Source organism: Pieris napi, chromosome 22 (genome assembly GCF_905475465.1).
Source record: "Pieris napi chromosome 22, ilPieNapi1.2, whole genome shotgun sequence".
Classification (NCBI taxonomy): Eukaryota; Metazoa; Arthropoda; class Insecta; order Lepidoptera; family Pieridae; genus Pieris; species Pieris napi.
In genome coordinates this window covers 5,684,103-5,708,410 of record NC_062255.1, presented here as the reverse complement: position 1 = coordinate 5,708,410, position 24,308 = coordinate 5,684,103, and the positions used below count along the sequence as shown (strand labels likewise).

General features: G+C 34.4%; 3 protein-coding genes across 3 annotated transcripts; 1 reads left to right on the top strand and 2 right to left on the bottom strand.

Moving 5' to 3' along the window:
• Positions 1–797: 797 nt before the first annotated feature.
• Positions 798–4,940, top strand: LOC125060669 (basic juvenile hormone-suppressible protein 2-like). The gene is made up of 5 exons (XM_047665662.1): positions 798–969; positions 1,605–1,711; positions 2,409–3,221; positions 3,299–3,444; positions 3,996–4,940. The coding sequence occupies exons 1-5, from the start codon at positions 858–860 to the stop codon at positions 4,819–4,821; spliced, it is 2,004 nt and encodes a 667-aa protein (XP_047521618.1). The 5' UTR covers positions 798–857; the 3' UTR covers positions 4,822–4,940.
• On the bottom strand, positions 4,920–8,647 carry LOC125060668 (arylphorin subunit alpha-like). Its single transcript, XM_047665661.1, has 5 exons — positions 8,497–8,647; positions 7,722–7,855; positions 6,466–7,293; positions 6,120–6,286; positions 4,920–5,916 (listed from the first exon to the last, which is right to left on the bottom strand). The coding sequence occupies exons 1-5, from the start codon at positions 8,591–8,593 to the stop codon at positions 5,022–5,024; spliced, it is 2,121 nt and encodes a 706-aa protein (XP_047521617.1). The 5' UTR covers positions 8,594–8,647; the 3' UTR covers positions 4,920–5,021.
• A 7,511-nt stretch (positions 8,648–16,158) lies between these two features.
• LOC125060667 (acidic juvenile hormone-suppressible protein 1-like) lies at positions 16,159–22,815 on the bottom strand. Its single transcript, XM_047665660.1, has 8 exons — positions 22,689–22,815; positions 21,109–21,242; positions 19,826–20,650; positions 19,077–19,246; positions 18,575–18,828; positions 17,819–18,031; positions 17,148–17,330; positions 16,159–16,624 (listed from the first exon to the last, which is right to left on the bottom strand). The coding sequence occupies exons 1-8, from the start codon at positions 22,771–22,773 to the stop codon at positions 16,365–16,367; spliced, it is 2,124 nt and encodes a 707-aa protein (XP_047521616.1). The 5' UTR covers positions 22,774–22,815; the 3' UTR covers positions 16,159–16,364.
• Between the last annotated feature and the right edge of the window lie 1,493 nt (positions 22,816–24,308).

The window sequence follows — 24,308 nt, the reverse complement described above, 5'->3', positions numbered from 1 at the left end:
AAGGTTATAAATTATTTCAGATTATTTATTAGTGACTGTAGAACTTACACAATTTTTTTAATTCTATTTAGTATTCATAATTTCAAAAACCCGCCAAAAACGTGAGACAAGATGGCGTCGCACCAGTCCTTATAACGTACCATGCTTGTAGACAAGTAAAGAAACGTCAAGTATTACGTGATTACTATCATTTCAATTAAACATAAACACTTATTATATTAAGAACAGTCTCTGACGAAATTAAACTCGGAAGAGTTATTTACGAGCTACATTATTGTCAATTAATTAGTCACGTGTATGACAAATTAAAAATCAATATTTTTGTTACCGATTTTTTGATAAATTATTTATAAGATACTTATATATTTATTTATATATATCCCCTTTTTATAACTTTTTGTAAAATTTATTTTCACGATGATTGTCATGTATTTTAGAAAAGATAGGTATTAACATAATATACTGTCGAAAATGCATTATATGATGTAGTGTATATCAGTAAATAAAAAAAATAGGTGCTAGAGCAATTATGCATTTAAAAGCTACAAAACGTCACAAATTTAACACACCTATCTTAGAACATATAAATTACAAAATATCAAGGAAAAAGCTCAGGCAATCAGTAAAAACTAAATAGAGACAATTAATTTTAGGAGTTAAATTTTAATTATATGTTTTTTAAGGAAGGTTTTAGGATTACTCTCGATAAATAACCTTAATTTCGTTCTTACTGTATGCGATTGTACGACGAGTATTCATTAGTGACCCCAGGATTTCAATTGGACGTAGGGAAACTAACACGTTCAGTTACATATAAGACTTGCTAACTATTTTTAGTGTCAGTTGTGATTATAGTCATGTGGAAGCCCCTATTCAAAATGTTCCTTTGGTTGTTTTTCCTGGGGCAAATATTGACAGTTCCAGCCCCAAGTAAATCAATGGAATTTTCTGACATTTTAGGCGAAGGAGGTAAAATATTTTATATGGTGTTAACAAAATATATGAATTAAATTAATATTGAGCAGTGTTGGCCTAGTGGCTTCAGCGTGCGACTCTCATCCCGGAAATCGTAGGTTCGATCCCCGGCTGTGCACCAATGGACTTTCTTTCTATTTAACATTCGCTCGAACGGTGAAGGAAAACATCGTGAGGAAACCGACATGTCTTAAACCCAAAAAGTCGACGGCGTGTATCAGGCACTGGATCACCTACTTGCGTTTTAAATTGAAAAATGATCATGAAACTATTCAGAAATCTGAGGCCCAGACCTCAAGAGGTTGTAGCGCCACTGATTATTATTATTAAGTAAATATTATAATAATTTGTCTCGACGTTTCGCATTCACGCTGTATGATCATTATGATGAAAGTGTTTGTTTCTTTTAAACGTCAACTCCAGTTAACTCAGTGCTTAGCAAAAGAGTCGAACGAGGCAATATTAGAGTACACTTCTTCATTTCGATTTGTAATTATTCTTTTAATATCACACGGGTTTTGAAAAATGTATTCTCAATATTATGCATTTGTTTTGTATCTAATGCGTAGTTGGCGTAACAAATTATTTTTCTAGACTCTATCAATGCTCAATGGATATTTTTGTTTTAGAACTATTTAGAAACAGCGAGCAGTTGTTAAAATTCATTATTCCTGGATCAGTTTCTTCTAAATCGACAGGCCAAGTAACACTACAGCTAACAGATTTGGTCAATCAGGTGAGTTGTGGGTATTTGTACCATTTTACCCAAACCTGCCTTGCGATTCTGTATCTCACTTTTCGAACTCTCACTGCGGTTTTCGCAGCCGCGGTCGCGCTCAAATCAGTCGTAAAGCAGTCATTTTACGATTTGGCATACTGATAAACAATAAACTACAAGCTCCCTCCTTATCAGTGAAAAGTGAGTTACAGAATCGCAAGGCTGTCCTTGATTTTCCTGTGTTATAGTCCATATCAGATATGTACAATTGTACATGGGCAAATTATATAGATACATACAGAGATTGCTTGTTCTTGTAAGTGGTAAATAGTTAAAGTACCTACTCCGAAAAGTCTGCATAATAAAAAAACATTTGTTTATTTTATTTATTTATAACATACATATCCTTACAGCCTTGCGATTCTATAACTCACTTTTCGAACTCTCACTGCGGTTTTCGCAGCGGCGGTCGCGCTCAAATCAGTCGTGAAGCAATCATTTTACGATTTGGCATTCTAATAAACAATAAACTACAAGCACTCCTTATCATAAAAATCGCTGTGAGAGTTCGAAAAGTGAGTTACAGAATCGCAAGGCAGCACTGTCATAAAATAAAATATACGTATATATTAATTGTGTGCTATAGAAAATACAACATTGTTCTCTTTAACATATTAGAAATACTCTATTTATAGAATCGTTACGAATTTTTCAGGAGGATGAAAATTTTAAAATATTTTATAGCCACCTAGATGCAGGCCATGCTATAAAAGGATTGACCTTTAATATCTACGATGATAGTATGAGGGAAGCCACCATTGCTTTATTCCGTGTCTTCCAATATGCTGATAACGATAAACTACTCTTGATTCGTGATTGGGCCAGAGATAATGTTAACAAGGACATGTTCGACTATGCCTGGCGTCTAGCTTCATTATACAGAATTGATGCTTCATCAAAAGAAAATGATCCACCATTTGTTGCGAAACCAAATTATTACATCAACAGCGACGCTATCATAAAGGCACTGCAATTTAAGAACGATAACTCCATGACAGATACGCAAGCAGCAAAAGTAAATCAAATTTATTCAGGTGACAATTTCGTTGTTATAAACACCAACTATTCAAGCTGGAATATGGTAACTGAAGGTTGCGAGGAGAACCTGGATTATTTCAGAGAAGACATAGCCCTGAATAGCTACTACTATGGGGTTCACCTCCAATATCCATTTTGGATGACCAACGACGAGTTGTCTGGTATTGACGCAAGATACGCTGAACGTGATTATTTCATCCACCAGCAGCTTCTGGCACGGTATCATCTGGAAAAACAACATTACCGAGTACGGAATGTTTCGAGTGAATCCAACTGCTTCAGAGATTTTAACCCCTACTTACTTCACGACAATGGTCTTTTCTTTCCAACAAGATCTTCAGTGCTACCGCAGTGGAATGAACAGCAGGCTCGAATCAAAGCAATAGACATCGCTATCAGGGAATGCATTTCAAGAGGGGTTATTTACATGGTAATACTGAAAACAAATAATATTTAGAAGTATTCTATATACTGTATTCAATAATTTATTATTTCAATCTAATTCAGGATAATGCAACGAAGACAGCACTCACCGAAGATAATTATATTGATTTATTAGCTAAATTAGTAAGGGCTAATTTCGATGGAATACAAACGGCAAAAGTTGTTAAGTCTCTATTTGGCTACGGATCAAATAGCTACCCGAGTGACAGGTAACATATGTAATCACTTCAATATTATAGTCTAGTCGACAAGTTGAAAATGGTACAAAAAAGAGATACTGCTCTTAAAATTATGTACAGACCTATTTTCAGCGTTAAATTAAAATTATAAATAATGGAAATAGAGTTCCGGAAGTTGAAAGTTTTTTATTGGAAATTTCCTCTTCTTTCAGAATCTTTTTTTGAAATTTCTAAAATATTTATAGTTTATTAAATATTGGCAAAAAACGAAATGCCATCTTTTTTCATCTTTAATTGTTTATAACTTTTGCAATTTTTTATGTGCTAATACACGCTTTTGGCACATTTTTCTAGACGTCACTCCGGATCCAATGAGCTATCGCACATAATTTTAAGGACAGTATCTCTATTTTGTACCATTTTCAGCTTGTCGACTAGACTATTATTTCTGAAAGTAGAGCAGTCGCTGAATTGACCTGTACAGAAAGTATTTCTCTAAATAATATAGAATATTATTAAAGCCCTACAATATTTTAATTCGTTATATGAAAACATAAAAAATTGATACTTTGTTCTTTCAGATATAACCCTGCGCCTACAGTGCTTCACAATCCGCAAACTACTTTACGCGATCCCCTGTACTGGCAAATGATTCAATCTCTACTAAAATACTTCACAGAGTATGCAACCACATTGCAGCCATTTGACTTCTCCCAATACGAGAGTGACGACTTTAACATAATTGAAAGTAGTTCCTCGAAGATAACAACCTATTTTGACTACTACCAAATTAGCTTAACCAAATTTTTGTACAGCGAGGATTATCTAACTAAAAAGCCTCCCAAACTATTTACAGCTAGGCAAAAACGGCTCAGACACTTGCCATTTACATTTAATATTACCGTCGAATCTAAAGTTAATGAAAACGGTATCGTAAAGATATTTTTGGGACCCGAATGTGAACCAAAATACTGTTGGCAAGAACACTCAAAATTTTTCGAAATTGATTCGTTTCTTTACAAATTTGAAAAAGGTTTAAACATAATCAGTTGGAACCCAGAAATGTCCGGTAAATTTTCCTATGATGATTATTACAATATGGAACAATCATTCTCGAAGAAGAATAAGTTCGATCTATTCAAATTTCCAGAAAATTTATTAATTCCCAAAGGTTTGGAGGAAGGATTGAATATGACAGTATTTAGTATGATTGTGCCTGTAAAAGATATGGCTGGTAACACTAGTGATATAGAATATGATACTTTGCCTTTAGGGTTTCCCTTCCACAGACAAGCTAAGATTAACAATGAATCAACTGCTAAAAACTATGTGTTCAACAAAGTCTCTATTTATCATAAGAAAAGTACAAATGATGTGAATGGTTACTTCTCAGCTCATTTAAGTTAGCCAAAAGATGACATCCTACGTCGAAAGTACAGTAGAATTAGTATTAAACGTGATATTTTCTGTAGTAAGTTATAAGAAAAAAGAAATGAAAGTTGATATTAAATAATAATATATTTTTATTTATATATAAATTAACATTTGGTCATTTAGTCATTATATGACATGAATTGAATTAAAACCACATATTTTTCTCTCTCCTTTTAGTGTTGGCTCACCTCGTTGTGGTGGTAGGTGTAGTAGGGTACATTGTATTCGTAAGGGTAGATCTCTCCTTCATGGTATACTCTCACTTCCTCGAAGAACATGTTGGGTTGCTTGAAGTAAACAGAGTTGACAGGACGGTCAAGAGGGTAGCCCAAAGGCTTGTTGTCATTAGCGTATACCCTGATGGTTTCAACTTGCTTGTTGGCTGGTTGGTATGGGTAAGCGACAACGTAAATCCAGTAGGGGAATCCACCGCTTGTACCCTTAGGCAACAAGAGTCTGTGGGGGTATGCACCAGGCTTAACTGACATATCACTGGGTACCTTACCGTCAGCAAGGTATTTCTCAACAATTTCTCTGATTGGGGTAGAGTCATCCTTGGTGTAGTAGAAGTCAGTGGATTGACGTTCAATCTTGTTCTGTCCCTTGGTGAGTTTCTGCACGAACCAGTCCAATTCGACGAAGTTTTGCCAGTTCTCTTCCAAGTCAATGGGGTAACCTTTACCGTCGTATTTGGGTCCGAGGAAGATCTTGAATACAGCTTCTCCTTCGACATCAGATTTCACATCAACGCTTACGGTGAATGGCTTGTGGTTAAGACGGGGTTGGCGGACGACGTAGTATGGCCATCTGCTGCTCTTCATCTCTTCCTTGCTGAAGTACACACCGTTGCTAACCTCAAAGTCGTAGAAGTCGAAGTAAGTCACCAACTTGTTAACCTTAACGTCGTTAATCTTAACTCCAACGTAGTGGAGAGCGTCTTGGGTGTATGGAGTCAATGATTTCTTGAATTCAACGAAGTATTTCAAGATTCTGCTGTAAAGCTGGTAGAAGGCTGGGTCACGAAGAGATGTCTGGTAGAAACCAAGAGAGCTAGGAACGAAATCGTATCTGGAACAAGATTATTAACATCAGGCAATTGTAAAATAATGTTTATGGTGACATCCTGTATCTGACATATCAACGGTACATTTAATTGTAAAAACATAAAAGTAATTAAAGTTTTTATCCAAAATAAAAATAAAGTAGTATTTTCATCCCCTAATCCAGTTATGAGTAAAGTTAATAATTAGTTAAAATATTTTTGTACTTACTTGCCAGCATTCGAAGTGACGCCACTAAGTACATGACGGGCAATAACCTCGTAGGAGTAGGGGTGGTTCCATGGTCCAACTTTGGTGAATAAATCAGCGTTGCCTTGCCAGAAGTTTCCGACGAAGTTAACAGATTTCGAGTTGCGTAGGTCAACATCCTGGTTGTACTGTAAAAGTAGTTTTTATTTTAAAATCCTGTAGCTTTTGTAATAGTTATAAACTATTTATTGACTTATTTATAAGTAAGAAACAAAGTAAGTTGATCTAATTTAAAAAAGACATACAATATATCTTAAAGTGCACCTGTTCTTAAGTATAGAATAAAAAGACATATAGTTTAACTTACAGCCTTGAAGTGGCCTTGTTGCAGGAACTGGATGAAGGTCTGTTCGAAAGTGTTAAGAACTTGCAATTCATTGATATGCTTTTCATAGGGGATCTGGTAGTAGCTGGGCCTTTGAGCGAAGTTGTAGTAGTACTTCATGAATGGTTTGTAACCAGCCTCAATCTGGTGGTTCCATGAGAAGTCAGTGATTTCTCCAAGACCGCTGGACAGACGCTCCAAGTAGTAACGAGCCAAGAGTTGTTGGTAGAAGTTGTAGTACACTTCTCCGCGGTGTTCCTTCAATAAGGGCTGGACTTCGCTTTCCATCCAGAAGGGGAAGAAAACGTGGAAGTAGTAGTAGTAAGCGTTAAGGCCAATGTCTTCAGTGAAGTAAGAGATCTTGTCTTCGCCATCAGCGTATACGTAGTTGTCGGAGTAGTTAGCGTAGACAACGTAGCGGTTCTCCTCGTGGGATACACCGTATTCAGGTCCGAAGTCGTTGGTGTCAATTCCATTTTGCATCTTGATGCGGTGTACTCTGTACCAGACATCTTCGTTGGTGAAAAGTTCAGGGTTGGTTTCGTATGGCGCTGGGACAACGATACCCTTCAGGTCTGGACGGTGGAGAACAGCGATGTAGCATGAGTAGAGGAATTGACCCTCGTTCATGTAGACACGGGCGAAGGAGGCGGTCTTGTAGAAGACATCGAAGTCCTTAGCGTAGTACAAGACATGGAATAGAGCTACAGCTTCTTGCCTTGATCTGTCGTTGAAGACTGAGAATGGGATGTTTTTGGGCAGGAACCCAACCTTCCATAAGTTCAAGAACTCCTCAACGGCTTGTTTGTTCTGAGAAGAGAAAATTATGTGTTATATGAATCTATGGACAGAATAAATCAAATAAATAACTGTACCAATCATGAGGTAAGTAAGTTTAGGTGGCTGCAATTGCAGTAAGTATTTTATCAATTTTTTTTTAAAGACAATTCACACCTATTGACCGAGTCCCATGCTAAGCTGGTGAAGCTTGTGTTATGGGTACTAGGCAACGGATATACATACATATTATAGATATATAGACATATAAATACTTATTTAAACACCCAAGACCTAAGCACAGCACCAAATGCTCATCACATCGATGTTCGTCTCAGCCGGGGATCGAACCCGGGACCCATGGATTCGCAGTCAGGGCTACTAACCACTAGACCAATGAGTCGTCCAAATTTAAACTTTAAAGACTGTGGTACTGAATTGGTTAAAAAAGTTTTACTCACTGTGTAGTCGCTGACGTGCTCCTCGATGTCGTAGTCTTTTCCGGTTTTGTAGTATTCAGCTTCAGTATCGACATGGCCAATGTAGTAGAACAGTTTGAAGATCTGTTTTTGCTTCGTAATGAAGTCTTGGTCAACTGTAATTATTATTTTCTATTTAAATCTCTATAGGTTTAAAAAGAATAAGCTAAAAAATCTATAACAATTAAATTTGGGGCCTCATAGCCTAGCGGTCTTATTAAGTGGCAGCTAGGTGAGGGGTACCGGGTTCGATTCCCGGTTCGAGGGCAAGTTTTAATTTAAATTTGTTCTCGGCCTTTGGGAGGGTTGTGCGGTACCGGGCGAGTACCTAAACCGTACATGTCCATGTACCATGTCCTCACATGGTCGAATTTCTAAGGCAAAAAGCACCAATTATAAAAATCTTATACTTGACGCTGGCTAATGCACAAATCGTGCCAGAGCCATAAAAAAAAAACATGTAAATTGACCAAATAAATTGACCACCAAAAAGTATGGAAAGCGTTCTTCTCTGCAATCTTGATAATAAACTGCTGCATCGAATTTGATGCAATTTAAAATTGTATAATAAAAATGATGTCTAACCAAACATTTTAGCTGCATAACTGAATCGACCAAAATTTATATAAAACTAATTTAATATAATTAAAAGGATGAAACAGTTGAATGAATATATATAAAAAATAATGATTTTAAATTAAATGTAAAAAATTATAACAAGTTAATGTTATGTAAAAGTTATTAATTAAATTCTTACCAGTCTTTACTTCGCAGTCGACATGCTTAGGGGGAATCACAATGTTCCCGGCCAAAGCCAGGGCCACCAAGCTTGCTAGAACCAAGACAGTCTTCATTGTTGCCAGACCAAATGGTAACTGTGCCTTACTACTTTCTCACTGCAGTTTTTATACTAAATTAATGCACGTTATCACTATTGATAAAGTACAAACAAATAATATTTGGGATTGTTCTCAATCGATACCCTCTCGAGAGGTCAGGCGATTATGGGGGTGACCGTCAACACAGAGAAAGTATACATTAAACAATGGTTTTTAATAATACTTATTGATCCACTGCAATCGAAAATACTTCTAGTATAGTCCATACATATTAATCAGGCGTACGAACGTACTGAGGATTTCTTGTACTGTTGTTTCATTAATTAGTTGGAAACGCAATTTAATCCCAATTAGTTACTTATTTATGGAAAGGGCAGTGAAATATATGTTTTTATTTAATCTTTATGGTGTAACAGTTAACTTTCATTAAACAACTCTGAGTTCGACTGTTAGCCATACAAAATTAGATGAAAATTGCCTTTTCACTTTTTAAATATTCCACTTGTAAAGGTTCGTTTAAAGGGTTTAGTTTTCTTTAAAATAATGTAGTTATTATGATTCAAGTATCAATTAGATCTGTTTTTTTTTCTTTTTAATTGTGCTCGCTAGATTGAAAAAGATATCACGATAAGCTCGTTGCGATCTTTATTAATTAATCATTCTAATTGTATTGATTTTTGTAATGAAGCGTTAAATAAATTCATACTTTCAGAGAAGTAGAATAAATATGTACTTCATTCTAATTCTCCATATTACTTGTCGGTGCATGTTCTTTGTCACCACCCCGACGTGTACGTACATACGTTTTTTTTCAGAGAGATAAAAAATTCTAATAGACATGTACATGATTAGACTTCTGTGTCTACGTACCAAGCAAGTGTTAGGTGCGCACATAGAAAGAAAAGTCTACTGGTGCGCCAGCGTTCGAACCTACGACCTCAGGAATGATAGCTACACGCTCAATCCACTATGCCACCACTGTTCTTAAGAATAATAAAATTCATTAATTATACAGTTGTATTATATATAGTTTTCTTCTGGACTGCCTAGTTATTGATGATAAAGTCTAATCGTTTTTTATTTCATAATTATTATGATCTATTATTATCTGTCAATAATATAAAAATGAATTGCAAAATGTGTTGGTAAGCGCATAACTCAACAACGCCTGGATCAATTTGGCCAATTCTTTTTTATAATATTCCTTGAAGTACGAGGATGGGTCTTACCGAGAGAAAAGTTAAAAAAAATTGAGTGAAAAAGTTTAAAAACAACACTTTTCTATATTCCCATACAAAATATTCGTAATAATACTCAAAAGTCAATTTGAACTTTAATACCATATCATAAAGTTCAAGTGTTAGTGAAGGTAGGGAAGGTAAATTTTTATTTTTTGACATAATGTATTTGTTGTCTTATCAACTTTTTTTATCTTACTTAGACCGGTGTCCCGAATAGCAGAATAAGTATTTAAAAAAAATAAAGAATCGACTGTTAGGCGGTACAATGTTCGCCAGGCCAGCTAGTTAGATATAAATATGTCACTGTTAAATTGTCTTTCATTGACTTTTCTTTCTACCCATAGCCAAACAAGCATTCATTAAGACAGTTTTATTATAAAAAACATCGTCAGTACTTATAAAATGTGACTCCATTATTCGAAAAGACTAAATTAGTCTAATTCTCTTTAACTAAAGTTGTCTCTTTCTGTTAAACTGTGTTCACGCTGCGACGAAAAGAGATAGCTAAAATAATTCACTTTGTGGAGTATTTTCTTGATTGCATATTTAAACAAATATTGTTTGAAAGCAAATAGAACGATAGAAGTAATTAGAAATTACATATCATCAATAATAACGACAACAAATATTTGATGGTCACCGGAATTTTTATGTAACATTATCATTATTTAACTAGCTGACCCGGCAGACTTCCTACTGCCTCAAAACTGACTACCAGCTGATTGATACTATGGGAGGGCCAATTCTTTTTTCATATTTCGACCTATGTTCTTTGAGGAAAGTTGTTGAGTTTCATGAGCACATTCACCCTTGATACTCCCTTCCGTTACACGCTGTATATATATTTTAGTACAAACTTGAATATTATAAAAAAATATTCTGGTATAATATCTTGAAAGTGGGCATGAAATTAATATAGACACAAACAAGGTCTTTAATTTTGTCAGGCACTCGTAAAGCATCCTACTAATATTATAAACGCGGTACTTTGTAAGTACGGATGGATGTTTGTTACTCTTTCACGTAAAACCTACTAAATGAATTTTAATGAAACTTTACAATCATATTGCTTATACATCATAACTCATACGCTACAATTTTTAAAGATATTGTGTGAATTATTGTCCAAAATATCAAGTAAGTAGGAAAAAAATTACCATACCATAGTATTAGAGTTACACATACAGATGTAATATATGATGGAAATGTTTATCTTTAATAGTCCTACAAAAATCCCGCCACAGTATATATCTATGTCATGTGTTCATTACGGCCAATATAGCCATTACTACATAAAAATTTATAATTTGTTTCAAATGCACATTTGGTAGTAATAAATTGATTCCTAAATGAAATACTTTTATCTCTTCTGGTATTTAAAGGAGATAAAATATGTCTTTCTCGCTTTATCATTTGGACAAATATTATTTTAATCCTGCGCAGACGAAGTTGAGGAAACCAACTAGATGCCTATAAGTGTAAAGCTAATATAACTGAGCAGTGTTGGCCTATTTAGCTTAAGCTGCTACCAAGGCCTTCTTAAACTAGGCTGGGGCCATTGGGCACACAAGAATTTGGGGCCCTTTTGGAAAGTAAAAAAAGCTAATTATAATTTTAAAAAATTACTAAGTATGACCAAATGAGTATGATTTTCTATTTGTTTCGTGGTCTAATGTTTCTAATAAGCAAGTAGGTGATTAGCGTTTTGTGCTTGACACATGGAAGTTTTTGTGTCCAAGGCATGCCGGTTTCTTTAAGATATGTTTAAAGAAACCGGCATTTTTATTTCATATAGGTCATCAAATACAGTATGATATATTTTTATATAGGAAATAATTATACATAAAACTAATAATAAAATAATATACAAATACAGGGGTCTGGGCTCAGAATATGATTTTGTCCCATTCGGTGTCGAGACCCTTGGTCCGTGGGGTCCTAGCGCTTTAAGGCTTTTTAAAGAAATTTCAAAAAGGTTAGTCGACATCACAGGAGACCGAAGATCTGGCAGCTACCTCGGACAAAGAATTAGTCTAGCATTTCAAAGGGGGAACGCTGCCAGTATCTTCGGAACCTTGCCTAAAGGGACTCCTTTTAATGATATATTTTAGTTTATGTTAAGTTTAGTTATTTATTTCAATGTATGATATATTATGTCATTAATGATATTAAAATGCTGCTGGTTTTTTGGTTACGATTACGATAACGGTTTCTTTCGAGATTTCTGTTGAGTCTTCTATTATATTCTTATTAATTAGTACAGTAGGAATAAGCGCAGTTATCGATATAATGGCGTAGTATATGCCTTGTAAATAACTTCTGATAACTTTTTTGATTACTGATTTGTGAAAAAAGTGTAATGTGCCCGACAAAAATGTTTTGAGAATAAATGTGGGAGAGAAATTGTCGGTCCTTCGGAGCCCCCTGAGAATGGGGGCCCTGGGCACGGGCCCCGTGTGCCCTTATGGTGAAGACGGTATTGGCTGGAACTCTGAACCCTGTGGTCGAATAACTAAGTAATTTCTTCCAAATTTTGTTTCGGCTTTTTCGATTATTAAACAAATAAAACCAACGGGACTGATTACCCAGATGTTGACAGATCACGGTGGATTCTCGTCGACTGTCGGATCTTTACAGGTTCAGGGTTAGACAAAGTGCTGCCTGTCCTTGTACCAATACAGCTGAAGAGATGGAATGTAGCACTTCCGACCGTCCAATGTATGGATAACACAGAACAAGCTATGGGAGCTTCTATTTTTTTTGTCATTAAGTTTAATGTAAATATTATATACTGGGTGTAATTGTTAGTATTTGGTATACCAGCACTGAAGATTCCACGAAAATGCTGTGTACAGATCTAATTGGACTTCAGGTTTACAAATAATGTTTTGTGTGTAATAACTGTATGTATTTAACCAATCTGATGTTTGTTTCCTTACCTTAAAATTGTAAAAAAAAAAAAAAAAAGCAACAGACCATCTTTAGGAACCTCTAGGAAGAGTCGTAGAGGCGTCGGTAGAGGCAACTTTTTGGAACCTGCTCCAAAAAAATGTTAAAAGAAATAATATTAATAGCCTTTATTCAGATACATTTACATTTAAACATATTTCCATTTTAATCCTATTCTAATGTATCTGTGTGCTCTTTTTTGGCAAAGGCCTCCTCCAAATCCCGCCATTACTCTCTGCCATGTACCACCTGCTGTTTAAACCTTAAGTTCAATAGGGTTCAATCTTTCGCCGTTTATTATTATTCCGTATTTATCCCCAATAAATTTTCCGAATATTTCGTCCAGAACAGCCGAAAACAGTTTAGATGACAAAGGGTCTCTATGTCTCACTCCTCGTCCAATATCTATAATCCCTCCTAATTTATCCATTTTTATTCTAGGTTTTCCATTTTTATATTTATCCCTGATTATTTTTATATATTTATTGTTTATAACCTGACTTTGCAATGCTTGAGAGAGTCCAGTTCCAAAGAGTCAAACGCCTTATAATAAACAGCAAAGCATAAGTACATTGAAAATTATATTATTTGCTTTTATCTAGGATTGCCTTACTACGAAGATATGGTCTATTGTTAACAGAAATAGGTTGTGTTTAATCATCCGGGTTACAAATACCAATTACTTAAGTTGTACATATAATTAGTTAGAAAATAAATCAGCTTACGTAATACTTGAACGGTTATTATCAATAAGTTGCATCAAAACTCATAAAATGCAGTATCATTGACAATTGTTATAAATATTCCGAATAAAAGTATTGCTATGCAAAATTATCACTTTGATGTCAAAGATCAGGTACAGTTAAGTTATAATTAAGGTGACTCCACCTTTATCGGACATCGAATGATCATGATTTATTATTAAAAAATTGTTATCAAAACAAATTCATCAGACAATCAAAACAACGATTTGAAACTATTTATTTCTAACCATTATTATTATTATCAAAATAGGGTATAAATTTTTAGTTTCTCTAGGGTAAGATTCAGGGTCAAAATTTGAACTACGGTGAAATCCAATTTGAGCTTAGATTTCTGTGTCTCTATAACCGAGTTAAAATAAACAAAGTAAAGCTCCTCTTTTCGTGGTTGAATCTGGAATAATGAGGTGTCAAATGATTCGAATTGGTTTGAAGTGGTTAAATAAAATAAGAAGAATAGAATTGAAATATCTCATTAGAAATCTAAAACTCGCGCTGCCACTTCGTGATTAGTCCCTTATAAGTAGATATAACCCTTTTTAAAAGGAATTTGTTTTTGATAAATTTTTATTTCAGGACAAGATCAATATGATTCGAATATGGGCTTAAGAAAAGCGACATCTACCTTTGTTCATTGGGAATTTTAGATTCAATAATTTAGCATGAGCGAAATAAGCAAAATCAAACTGTACCAGAACTGACTACATTTATTTTATAATTAAGATGTATATATTTATAATCATATATGTATGGTGCAGCCTGAAGGTAATCCTAGCTTCGGTTTCAATTATGTACTTATTAAACAAACAATCATATAAATATAATGTAAAACGAATATGTAAAGGGTAAAACAAAGAATAGTTTCCTGTTTAAAATATTTCTTTATTAAATGTAACATGTCAAGTATGATTGTTGATGATTATGTTTTAATTTAAATATCACAATTTCCTTTGGAAATTAGTACATATTATATCAGTAACGTGTCAAAGTGGTGTCTTTCAGAGCGCGGGTAAAATCAATATCTTGACAATAGATGGCGCTTCACAAAATTTTACAATTTCTGCAACGTTTTTTTTTTTTTTTTTTTTTTTTTTTTTTTTTTTATATTATGGCAACTTCTGCAACGTTTCGTAAAATCTACATACTTGTAGCTTTGATAGTTAGATAAACGTATACTAGGTGGCGCTATTATAAAGTTTCAAGTAACATTGCTTAAATGCTTATTATTAACTATAGATGGCGACACTTATAAAAATTGTGTGTAAGCGATATTTGTAATTTAGTGTTGATAGTTTCTGAATAATATACTAGATGGCGTTATAAACAAGTTTTATGTTAAAAAATTGTTTTTATTGCCTGTAGAGGGCGTAACGTGTTTGCATTTCCAAATAATTAAAAAGTACCAAATCTTATTTTTTTAAATATAACAATATTAATTAGGAGTAATTATAGTAACAACTCAAAATAAAATGTAATAATTTATTTTTAACAAGTTTTAATTATATATATAACAAATACAACAAGAAATATCTACACACAATTTTCAAGAATACATACTACAATACACAAATAAATACATAAATACGATATACAGATACGATAAAAACAGATATGTTTAGTTTCAGAGTTGTATGACAATGTATGTCGTAATTATATATTGCACATTACTTCAATCTTCAATTATTCCTCCTATTTGTAGTCCTAAGTCCCTTCTCCAATATGTCCATCAAACTTAAGTCCACTTACAAAAGCGCTCAAAGCATTTTTCTATTAAGTTTGACATATTTGTCAGTGCTTAAGATTGATATACGAACTAAAATTTGGACTTAAAACGGCAAACCGAACGATCAATTTTGTTTTGTATTATGCTATGGGGCTATTGCGTGAGATCGATATAGCTGAATATAAATTAGGAATCTTTGTAATATAGGTTTATATATCTTTGGCAACTTTAACAGAACTGGATATAGTAACTATATATTATGTTGGGTGGCAAAAATCTCTTATGAAGAACACATTTACGACATATACGAGTATAGTAATAGATATAATAGACTTATCTTATATGATATGTCTATGGTTTGAAATATAAAGTTTTAAGTATATAAATAGACGCAAAGAATGGTCAAAGACAATTCAGAATGAAAACTACTTTAGGAAATAATAAACCTGGCGGAATTTAACGGTTTTTTCTTAGAGGTGTTGAATAAGCATATTAAATATTTACCTCAATTGTTAGAATAAGGCTCAATAAGTTAGTACATAATTACGAATAAATAACATTGTCTCTTTCTTGCAAGTAATGTTAGTAAAGGATACATATTCAATCTATGTTAACGCTTAATCCATTATATATAATAAATAAATATAAATCAAATTGTGTAATCAGAATTGACTAATTGGCATTTCAATTATTATAACAAGACTCAAATGTTAACTTGTCCGAGTTCTATATTTGAAATACCTGTCGTAGACTTAGGGTCTGTTTCACAATGTACGGATAAGTTCTACATAAGTTCCAAATTAGCTATTCATTACTTATTGGTAGGATATACACTATTGTTGCGTTTCACGACTGTCAGATAGCGCTATTCGTCACATAAAGTCCATCATAAGTTATGAGTCCGATGAATGTCAAATAGCACAATTTATCTTCCAAATAATTTATGTGTTACATAGCTATTTGGTACTTTATCCATACATTGTGAAACAGACCCTTAATAGAATAATGTAACACATTTCAGTAAAATTTTCTTTAGTTAACTAACCACACGATTGCAGAAGAGCACTTGAAATCAAAATTTAAGTTATATTTGCGTACAATTATAAAAAGATTTACTGGGGAACAACAATTTCCGGGGTTGGTTTGTGGTGTATAAGTACATCGTGGACGTGGAAGTTGGTTAATGTTTCTACTTGGTACTGATGGAGCGGTCTATCGAAGGGGAAGCCGAGTGGATAGCCTGTCATGCGTCTTGCTCCAGTTCCAATGCCAAAGGTCTGCTCAGGGTTCACACCCTCGCCATATGGTGTCTCAGGTGCCACGTAGTCCGAAATATGCACGAATAAATTGAAAGGCATACCACCGACACGACCTACAAAGTAATTATATATGTTTACACACAGTTTTATTCAAAGGACATAGGTACAATTCCCTGTAACTGTACTTGGCTACAGAAAAACGTTACGGCGCGTTACACGGGGGGGGGGGTCAATAATCTCAAAAAATTGCGTGACGTAATACTTGAACGCTCCCTAATAAACCACCCACAAATATAAAAAATATTACTTCTATCAATTTATTCAAATCGAAGTTAAGTGAATATGTTAGACAAAATTACTTTTAATTCATATTTCTTTGGTTACTTTTATTTTTAAGGTTATTGCATGTACATTGTGATTATTTTAAGAACGACTATAATGTTATGTTAATCTAAACTCTAAAGTATTCCTCTCATGTAAGTGACATTTTTTGTCTTTTTGAGAAATAAAGTCTTTAAACCTATATATAGCGATAAGAATATTCTTAACACAGACCAATAATGGCAATTATTCTCATGGATTTAAGAGTTATAATTGCGTGAAAATAATTTATAACTTAAATTAATGCTAACTCACCCTTAGGCAACATCAGTCTGCGTGGGTATCCAACGAAGAACTGGGTCATGTCAATCACAAATTGACCCTTTCCTTGTAATGCATTGAGAGCCTTCAAGTAGACCTCGTAGCTGGAGTACCACTGGTCAATGGTGTACATATTTCCAGTAGACTCACGTTTGATAACATGCTCTCCTACTGGCACTGAAATGAAATGAACCACCCAGTTGTAACTATGTTTTATATAACCAGAAGAATATCTTTAGTGAATATAAAATTTTGTCTTGATTGTAGTATGGCGAAACAAAAAAGCTGATAAAGTAGAGAACACTTAAAATTTCTGCCACTTAATTTATCGTTAAATTAATAATCAATATCAAAATATATCATATATTCTTTATAATTTAAAAAAAATGTGTAAGTATGTATGTAGGCGTGGAGCATTAAAATACAAAATCCCGGCATGACTACTTCAAAAATTCAAAAATTTATAATACCATAATAATTATAATTATATACAATTTGTAAGTAAATACAATACTTGTGCTATGGGACTCAGCTCTTCCGTAACTTATTTAGTAATAAATACGTGAGTGAAATGAAGACTAGTGGTGTGTGAATGTCTGTATGGACACTTCTTTGTATTTGCGATGCATACAGAATGGTAGCCAAGATAATTAAAAAATACTAACATTGATAAACGAATTGATCCAATTGGAAGACGTTCTCCGTGTTCAGGTGTAATGGTATCTCGTAGCCATTGCTGTCATATTTCGGTGCGAGGAAAAATCGTACGACCACTTTCTTGGCAACGTCGCTCTTGACGTGTACTCGGACGGTGAAGATCTTGTTCGTGAGTTGTGGTTGTTGGACTAAAACGCTGATCTCATCTTCTACCACCTTACCTTATGAAAATTAACAAAAAATTATATTTTATAAACGAAAATTTTCTTTAATTGTTTCGAACAAGAATTTATAATAATTATATTTCTGGATCGATTAAAATTTTAATTTAAAAAAAGAATGTGATATTTTCTTGCGTTTAGTACAATATTGCTTTTTAATAATGTGTTAGCATTGCTTGCATTTGCTAGCAAAATACTATCCGCTATAAAGTTAATATTTTGACGTATATAATACCAGCGTAACTTGTAATTTACTACTAATATAGCTGGTAAAATATCTATTCCCAGCAAAACAAAAATTGTATTAAGCACAATACGGCCTACGCCCTCTGTCTTCTTTGCTAATGAGTAGGGATGCCTACAAATTCAAATTTAAAGACGTGGAATAAGTGATACATACATGTATGTTATGTTCCATAATAAACATATTTTATGTTATTGAATACAGTTGGACCTTATTGCCTACTACGAAAAATAACCATTGTAGACGCAAAAATTTGTCCGTTCCATTGCTTATGAGAATTTGTTATTAATAAATCTTACTTTCACGTTCATTTAAGTACAATGCGTTCGTCACATTCAGGTACTTATTCTCGAAGTATGTGACGAGCTTGTCAGACTCCACTTTCTTGATGACAACTGTCGGGACTGACAGGATCTCTTCTGTGTGTGAAGGCAGGTACGATGACCAGAGAGTGAAGAAGTTCAGCGCTCGTTTCCAGATCATGTAGAAGGCTGGGTCCCTCATGCAAGTCTGGTAGTTCTCGATAGCTGCTGGTATGACGAGGGGGACGTGCCTAGATGTATGTATATTATTAGCTTATGTCTGCATTTGTTTAAGCTTCTGGGTAAGCATTCGAGGTGTTAGAGTAGGAGGCTGTATATACAGCTGGTAGACCTTGAGTTAAGTTCCTCATTTCGTCAGTATGCGAGGAATATAAAAGAAATAAAACAGATTCCGAAGTGTATATATTATTATGTTTAAATTCTGAAAACGGTTTAAAAGAGTAATAATCGTGAGAGTTTTTCTGAATATTCAACTTACTGTTTGTGGAAAACATGTCCTTGAATAATGGAGTTTCCGAGGAGGCTTTTCCAGGTGTTAATAAGACTACCATAGAAATCCAAATTTGGTGAATCAACGTTGCCTTCAATAATGTTGCCAAGAACATTTATAGCTTCAGGCGTTCTTAAATTAATCTTCTCGCCAGAGACCTTAAATTAACCAATAAGAAAGGATTAATTAAATTTTATTTCTCTAATTTAATATAATTATAATAATAATTTTTGCTGCATGTTTTTTTAAATCAAATGTCAGGATAGATACTCACTATCGGAGGATACCATAGAATACTTTATTTTTGAAGTTATATTTCTTTAGGCGCGTTATGAAAAATTGATGACAGTGAAATTTTACGATGCGCGCGCTCCGTGACACAAAATTAACAGAATGAAGTTGCCCACGGAAGATGCGTAGCATTGGACATAATTTAAAAACAACATTCGAATAATAATATAATTTATGTTACACTTAATGTAAGAGAATAATAATAAATATTTATTTATTTAATTTTTCAAATGTAAACTGAACTTTATTGACTATAATGACTCCTTTTCCAGTCTTTGATTATTTAATTGTAATTAATTATTTGCATGCAATCAAAAACTATTTTTAGTAATGCCAAAGAAGTATAACTTCTTACGCGCGTACATAAGTACACGCACCCTTTTTTTTAAATGCTATCGGGATGATTCAATTGATATTATGAAATACATAAATGAATTAAAACTTACTGAAACCACATGGCCAAGTTCAATAGCATCTGTAATACGGCGTTCATAGGTCTTTATTTTCTCAAGAAGTTCCGAGTACTTGGGTTGATCAATACGAAGTTCATCAGGTCTTACAGGGAATGGAATACCATTTTGATAAACAAGTCCACTCGCAAATCCTTCATCCACGAAATCGGAGCCAATCTCAGGAATTTCGCTCAAACCATTGGACAATCTTTCGAAATAGTATCGGTTGGTCAATTGTTTGTTGAAAAACCAGAAATATTCACCTCGCTTATACTTCATCAGTGGACCATTATGACCGCTAAGCCAGAACGGGTATGTCAAATGGTTGTTATAGTAAAGTGTGTTCAATGCATAGTCTTGAGAGTAATAAAAGGTCGAAATATCGCTGTTACCAAGGTAAGGCCACACTGTTGTGTTCCATCGAATAACCATATTGTCTTCCCATGCAAAGGTTTGAGGGTAATGATCAACCAAACGTTTACCGTGTGTGTTAACCCTATGCGCAATGTTCATGATTTCAGCGTTGTGGTAGTATGATGGGAAGACTTCATACAAAGGTGGGACAATAATTCCTTGGGTTTCTGGATGATGCACTGTAGCTGCAGCCATGACATAGACGAAAAGTCCTTCATTAACGATATCTCGGAGGTGAACAGCTGTATTGTATAAGGTTTGGTAATCCTTAGCGGATTGGAGGACGTTGAACATTGTGACCGCTTCAAATTGGTGAGTTGGATCCAGGATAAGGAATGGCACCGATCGTGGTAGTAGCATGCCATAATCGATGAGGTTTGAGTACACTTTTATTGCGGTGACATTCTGTAAAGGATTAATTGCGATATAGATGGAAAACATGGTTTTCAAATTGCAACACATTTTGAAATTACTGTTATTGGACTTTCTCATACAAAAATCATATAAAATACTAGCTGATCCGGCAAACGTCGTTTTGCCATGTTTATCATTTATAACAAAAAATAGGGGTTGATCGTAGTGGGGTAAAAATTAGGGGTTGTATGTATTTTTTAATGCTGTATCATAAAAAAATAAAAAAAAAATTATCTAAAAATTAAAAAAAACGGGTGGTGTACGGTTGGACTACCCATAACATTTAGGAGAATGAAAAATAGATGTTGTCCGATTCTCAGACATACCCAATTTGCACACAAAATTTCATGAGAATCGGTCGTGCCGTTTCGGAGGAGTTTAACCACAAACACCGCGACACGAGAATTTTATATATTAGATTAACTAATTGAAATAGCAATAAAACTTACACTGTATTTGTCTATATTATTTGTTAAAGACCATGACTGCGCAATGGCTTTCAGTTTGGGTTCTTGAAGGGGTTCATTTATATGAAAATATAAGGACAGAAGGTCAACTTGTTTTTGTAGGAATGTAGCATCCGCTGCAATAAATAAGACGATTAATGATTACAATAATTAAAGTGTTATCAATGTTTATTAGTCATATAACTACTGATTATTGAACGGTTTAATTTTGAAGCGAAACATGACCTTTGTTAAAATGTTATATTTGGCGCATTTTTCTCATTGTATCTTGCTTTAAAAAAAACAATCACATTTTATTAAATTTATTTCATTATAAAGTAATAAAGAGACTCTTTTCTGTTATATCAATATATGAGTTGGTATAAACTCTTAGTTATGTGCCGTTTTGTTCTGTTCGATAGTTAAATATGTGACATTCGATGTACACGATATAAAAAAAACATATAAATATACAGAAACATTGTGAATAATTCAGTCAAATTATTTCGTATAACATTAGTAGTTCTCAATTTTAGACTGATAAAAATGCAAATAAATAAAGATTAAAGTATCCTGTTGAAGCTATCTCTAATTCTATAGAAAAGTGCAATTATAAAAAATAATAAATTTCAAAGGGGGGCCCATAGCCTAGCGGTCTTATTAAGTGGCAGCTAGGTGAGGGATACCGGGTTTGATTACCCGGTTCGAGGGCAAGTTTTAATTTAATTTAAATTTGTTCTCGGCTTTTGGGAGGGTTGTACGGTACCGGGCGAGTGCCTAAACCGTACATGGAGAACACGGTCGAAGTTCTAAGGCAAACACGAATTATAAAAAAAATCTTATACTTGACGCTGGCTAATGCACGAACCGTGCCAGAGCCATAATAAAAAAAATTCAAAGTAGTTAGGATAAAATAAGACATTATGGGTGGGTGAGTGTTTTATGAGAAATGGAACTACTTAATATCAAATGAACCAATCCGGCAATTAAGTTGGCAAGTATCATTCAATGAGCAGAAGTTCTTCTACGATGCGCATACGCAAACTGTTCCGTGCGCAAAATGTGCCCAAGTTACAAGCCGAGTCTAATAAAATAATACTTGTCTATCAGTAACAAGAAAAGTGTTTGATGACCGGCAAAAAAGTCTCCCATTAACTGCACCCGCGCATCGAATACACTGCGTTCTTCTTCTTCTTAGTAGTAGTGGAGAGGCGTAGTGGAGGTGGGCAATCAGCTCGTCATACTTCTTCTTATTCTTCGCCAAGCGCATCAGCTGTTCTACGCTGGCCGTCCATTCTCTGATATGGCGGAGCCACGATTTCCTTCTTCTGCCAGCGCGTCTTTTTCCCTCGACCTTGCCCATCATGTTGACTTGAAGAAGTCGGTACCGTTGGTGACGAAGCACATGTCCCAAGTAACTTATCTTCTTTTTAATGGTCAAAGTGAGTTCTCGGGATCGTTTGGCGCACCGTAAACGTTAAATAATTTTAACGTTTAATTTTTTAGTGTTAAATACTGATATAATTAGAATTTGTGACCTTCTTGTTATTTAAATTATGACATATATTATCTTTTTAACTTACCTATTCTAGGTGGAGTAGCATTATGCTCCACAAGGTTGGCCGCCACACCTGCGAGCAGGCAAGCACACAACACTAACCAATTCATAATAAAGTATTGTATATCCAAAACCTAGAAAGTCTTTTATACTCACCAATTATCTTAAGGTCAAGTCAATAAACATTATAGATTACATTATTCGATAACTTTCTAGATTTTTTAATGATGCACATCACAACATCAGTAAATCAGTAGACACTGTGTCTAATATTTATGTATAACAATTGTATTAGTCTCAGACTGAAAGAAAGAAAGAAAAAGGTTAAAAAACAAAAAAATGGGCCAAGCCCTTAGCTAGCTTAACAAGCTTTACGGGTTGCAGACCAAGAGCTAAGCTAAGTTAGTTTAGCTTAGCTCGCATAGCTGACGCAGTTTTCCGTACTTGTGTGCAGACCGCTTTTCAAACTATTCGAACTGTATAACTATAAGCTATGTGAGCTAACTAAAATATGCAAAGCTAAGTAAGTTGTGTATGCCGATGGGCAGCTACACGAGCTAAGCTAAGCCCCTCCCGCTTCCCCGCACATCCTTTACCGTCCGTCTAATTGAACGCTATTTATTTCTAGGTTAGCTTAGCCTAGCTTGCTTGGCATAGCTTAGTTTTCGGTCTGCAACCGGCGTTTAGTTGCTGTCACCAGCATCGCTGATTTACTTGGAGCCCATTTAATCTAAAGCTTCTCTTTAATTTTTCTTTAATTTATTACATCTATTCATCAGTTTTAAGTGCTAAGCATCGGTATGAAAAAATAGACACACAAACAGTGTCTTCCCCTTAATAGAGACTGTACGTAGTGCTATTGGACACTTTCCACAGATCCTTATTAGTAAATCAGTTAGACTTAATTTACTTATTAGTTTTAAGTTAAGTTATATCGTTATGTTTCATGATGTCTCAGTGAAGACTGATTTATTAAATATAACACAAATGCCCACATGTCTATAAAATGAAAATGTGCAAAGAAACAGATATTTTTGCCTTTTTGAAGTAAGTACCAGCGCTGAGTTCCAAAAGGGGATCTAATGCCACTGCATTATTATTATGATAATCATTATCTGCAAGTCGTTGTTTATTGGGTCTAAGACATACCTTTTAAGTTTCCTCATGATGTTTAAAGAAAAAGAAAAAATCAATGGCGCTACAACCTTTTTAGGTCTGGGCCTCAGATTTCTGTATCTGTTTCATGATCATTTGTTAATCTAATAGGCAAGTAGGTGATCAGCCTCCTGTACCTGACACATGCCGTCGACTTTTTGGGTCTAAGACATGTCGGTTTCCTCACGATGTTTTCCTTCACCGTTCGAGCGAATGTTTAATGCGCAGATAGATAGAAAGTACATTGGTGCACAGCCCGGAAACGAACCTGCGACCTCAGGGATGAGAGGCGCACGCTATAGGCACTAGGCCGACAAAATAAAAAATATAATAAATAAAACAGTTCTTCCAGACAACCAACATTTACGTAACAATAAAAAAGTTAAACTAAAAGATTACTTATTATATTAGTTTAGTTTTTTTAGAGAAGACGGCCTAAAATTGTCAAACACCTGGGATCCATATCCAAATTAAAATCTCAAGAAAAACA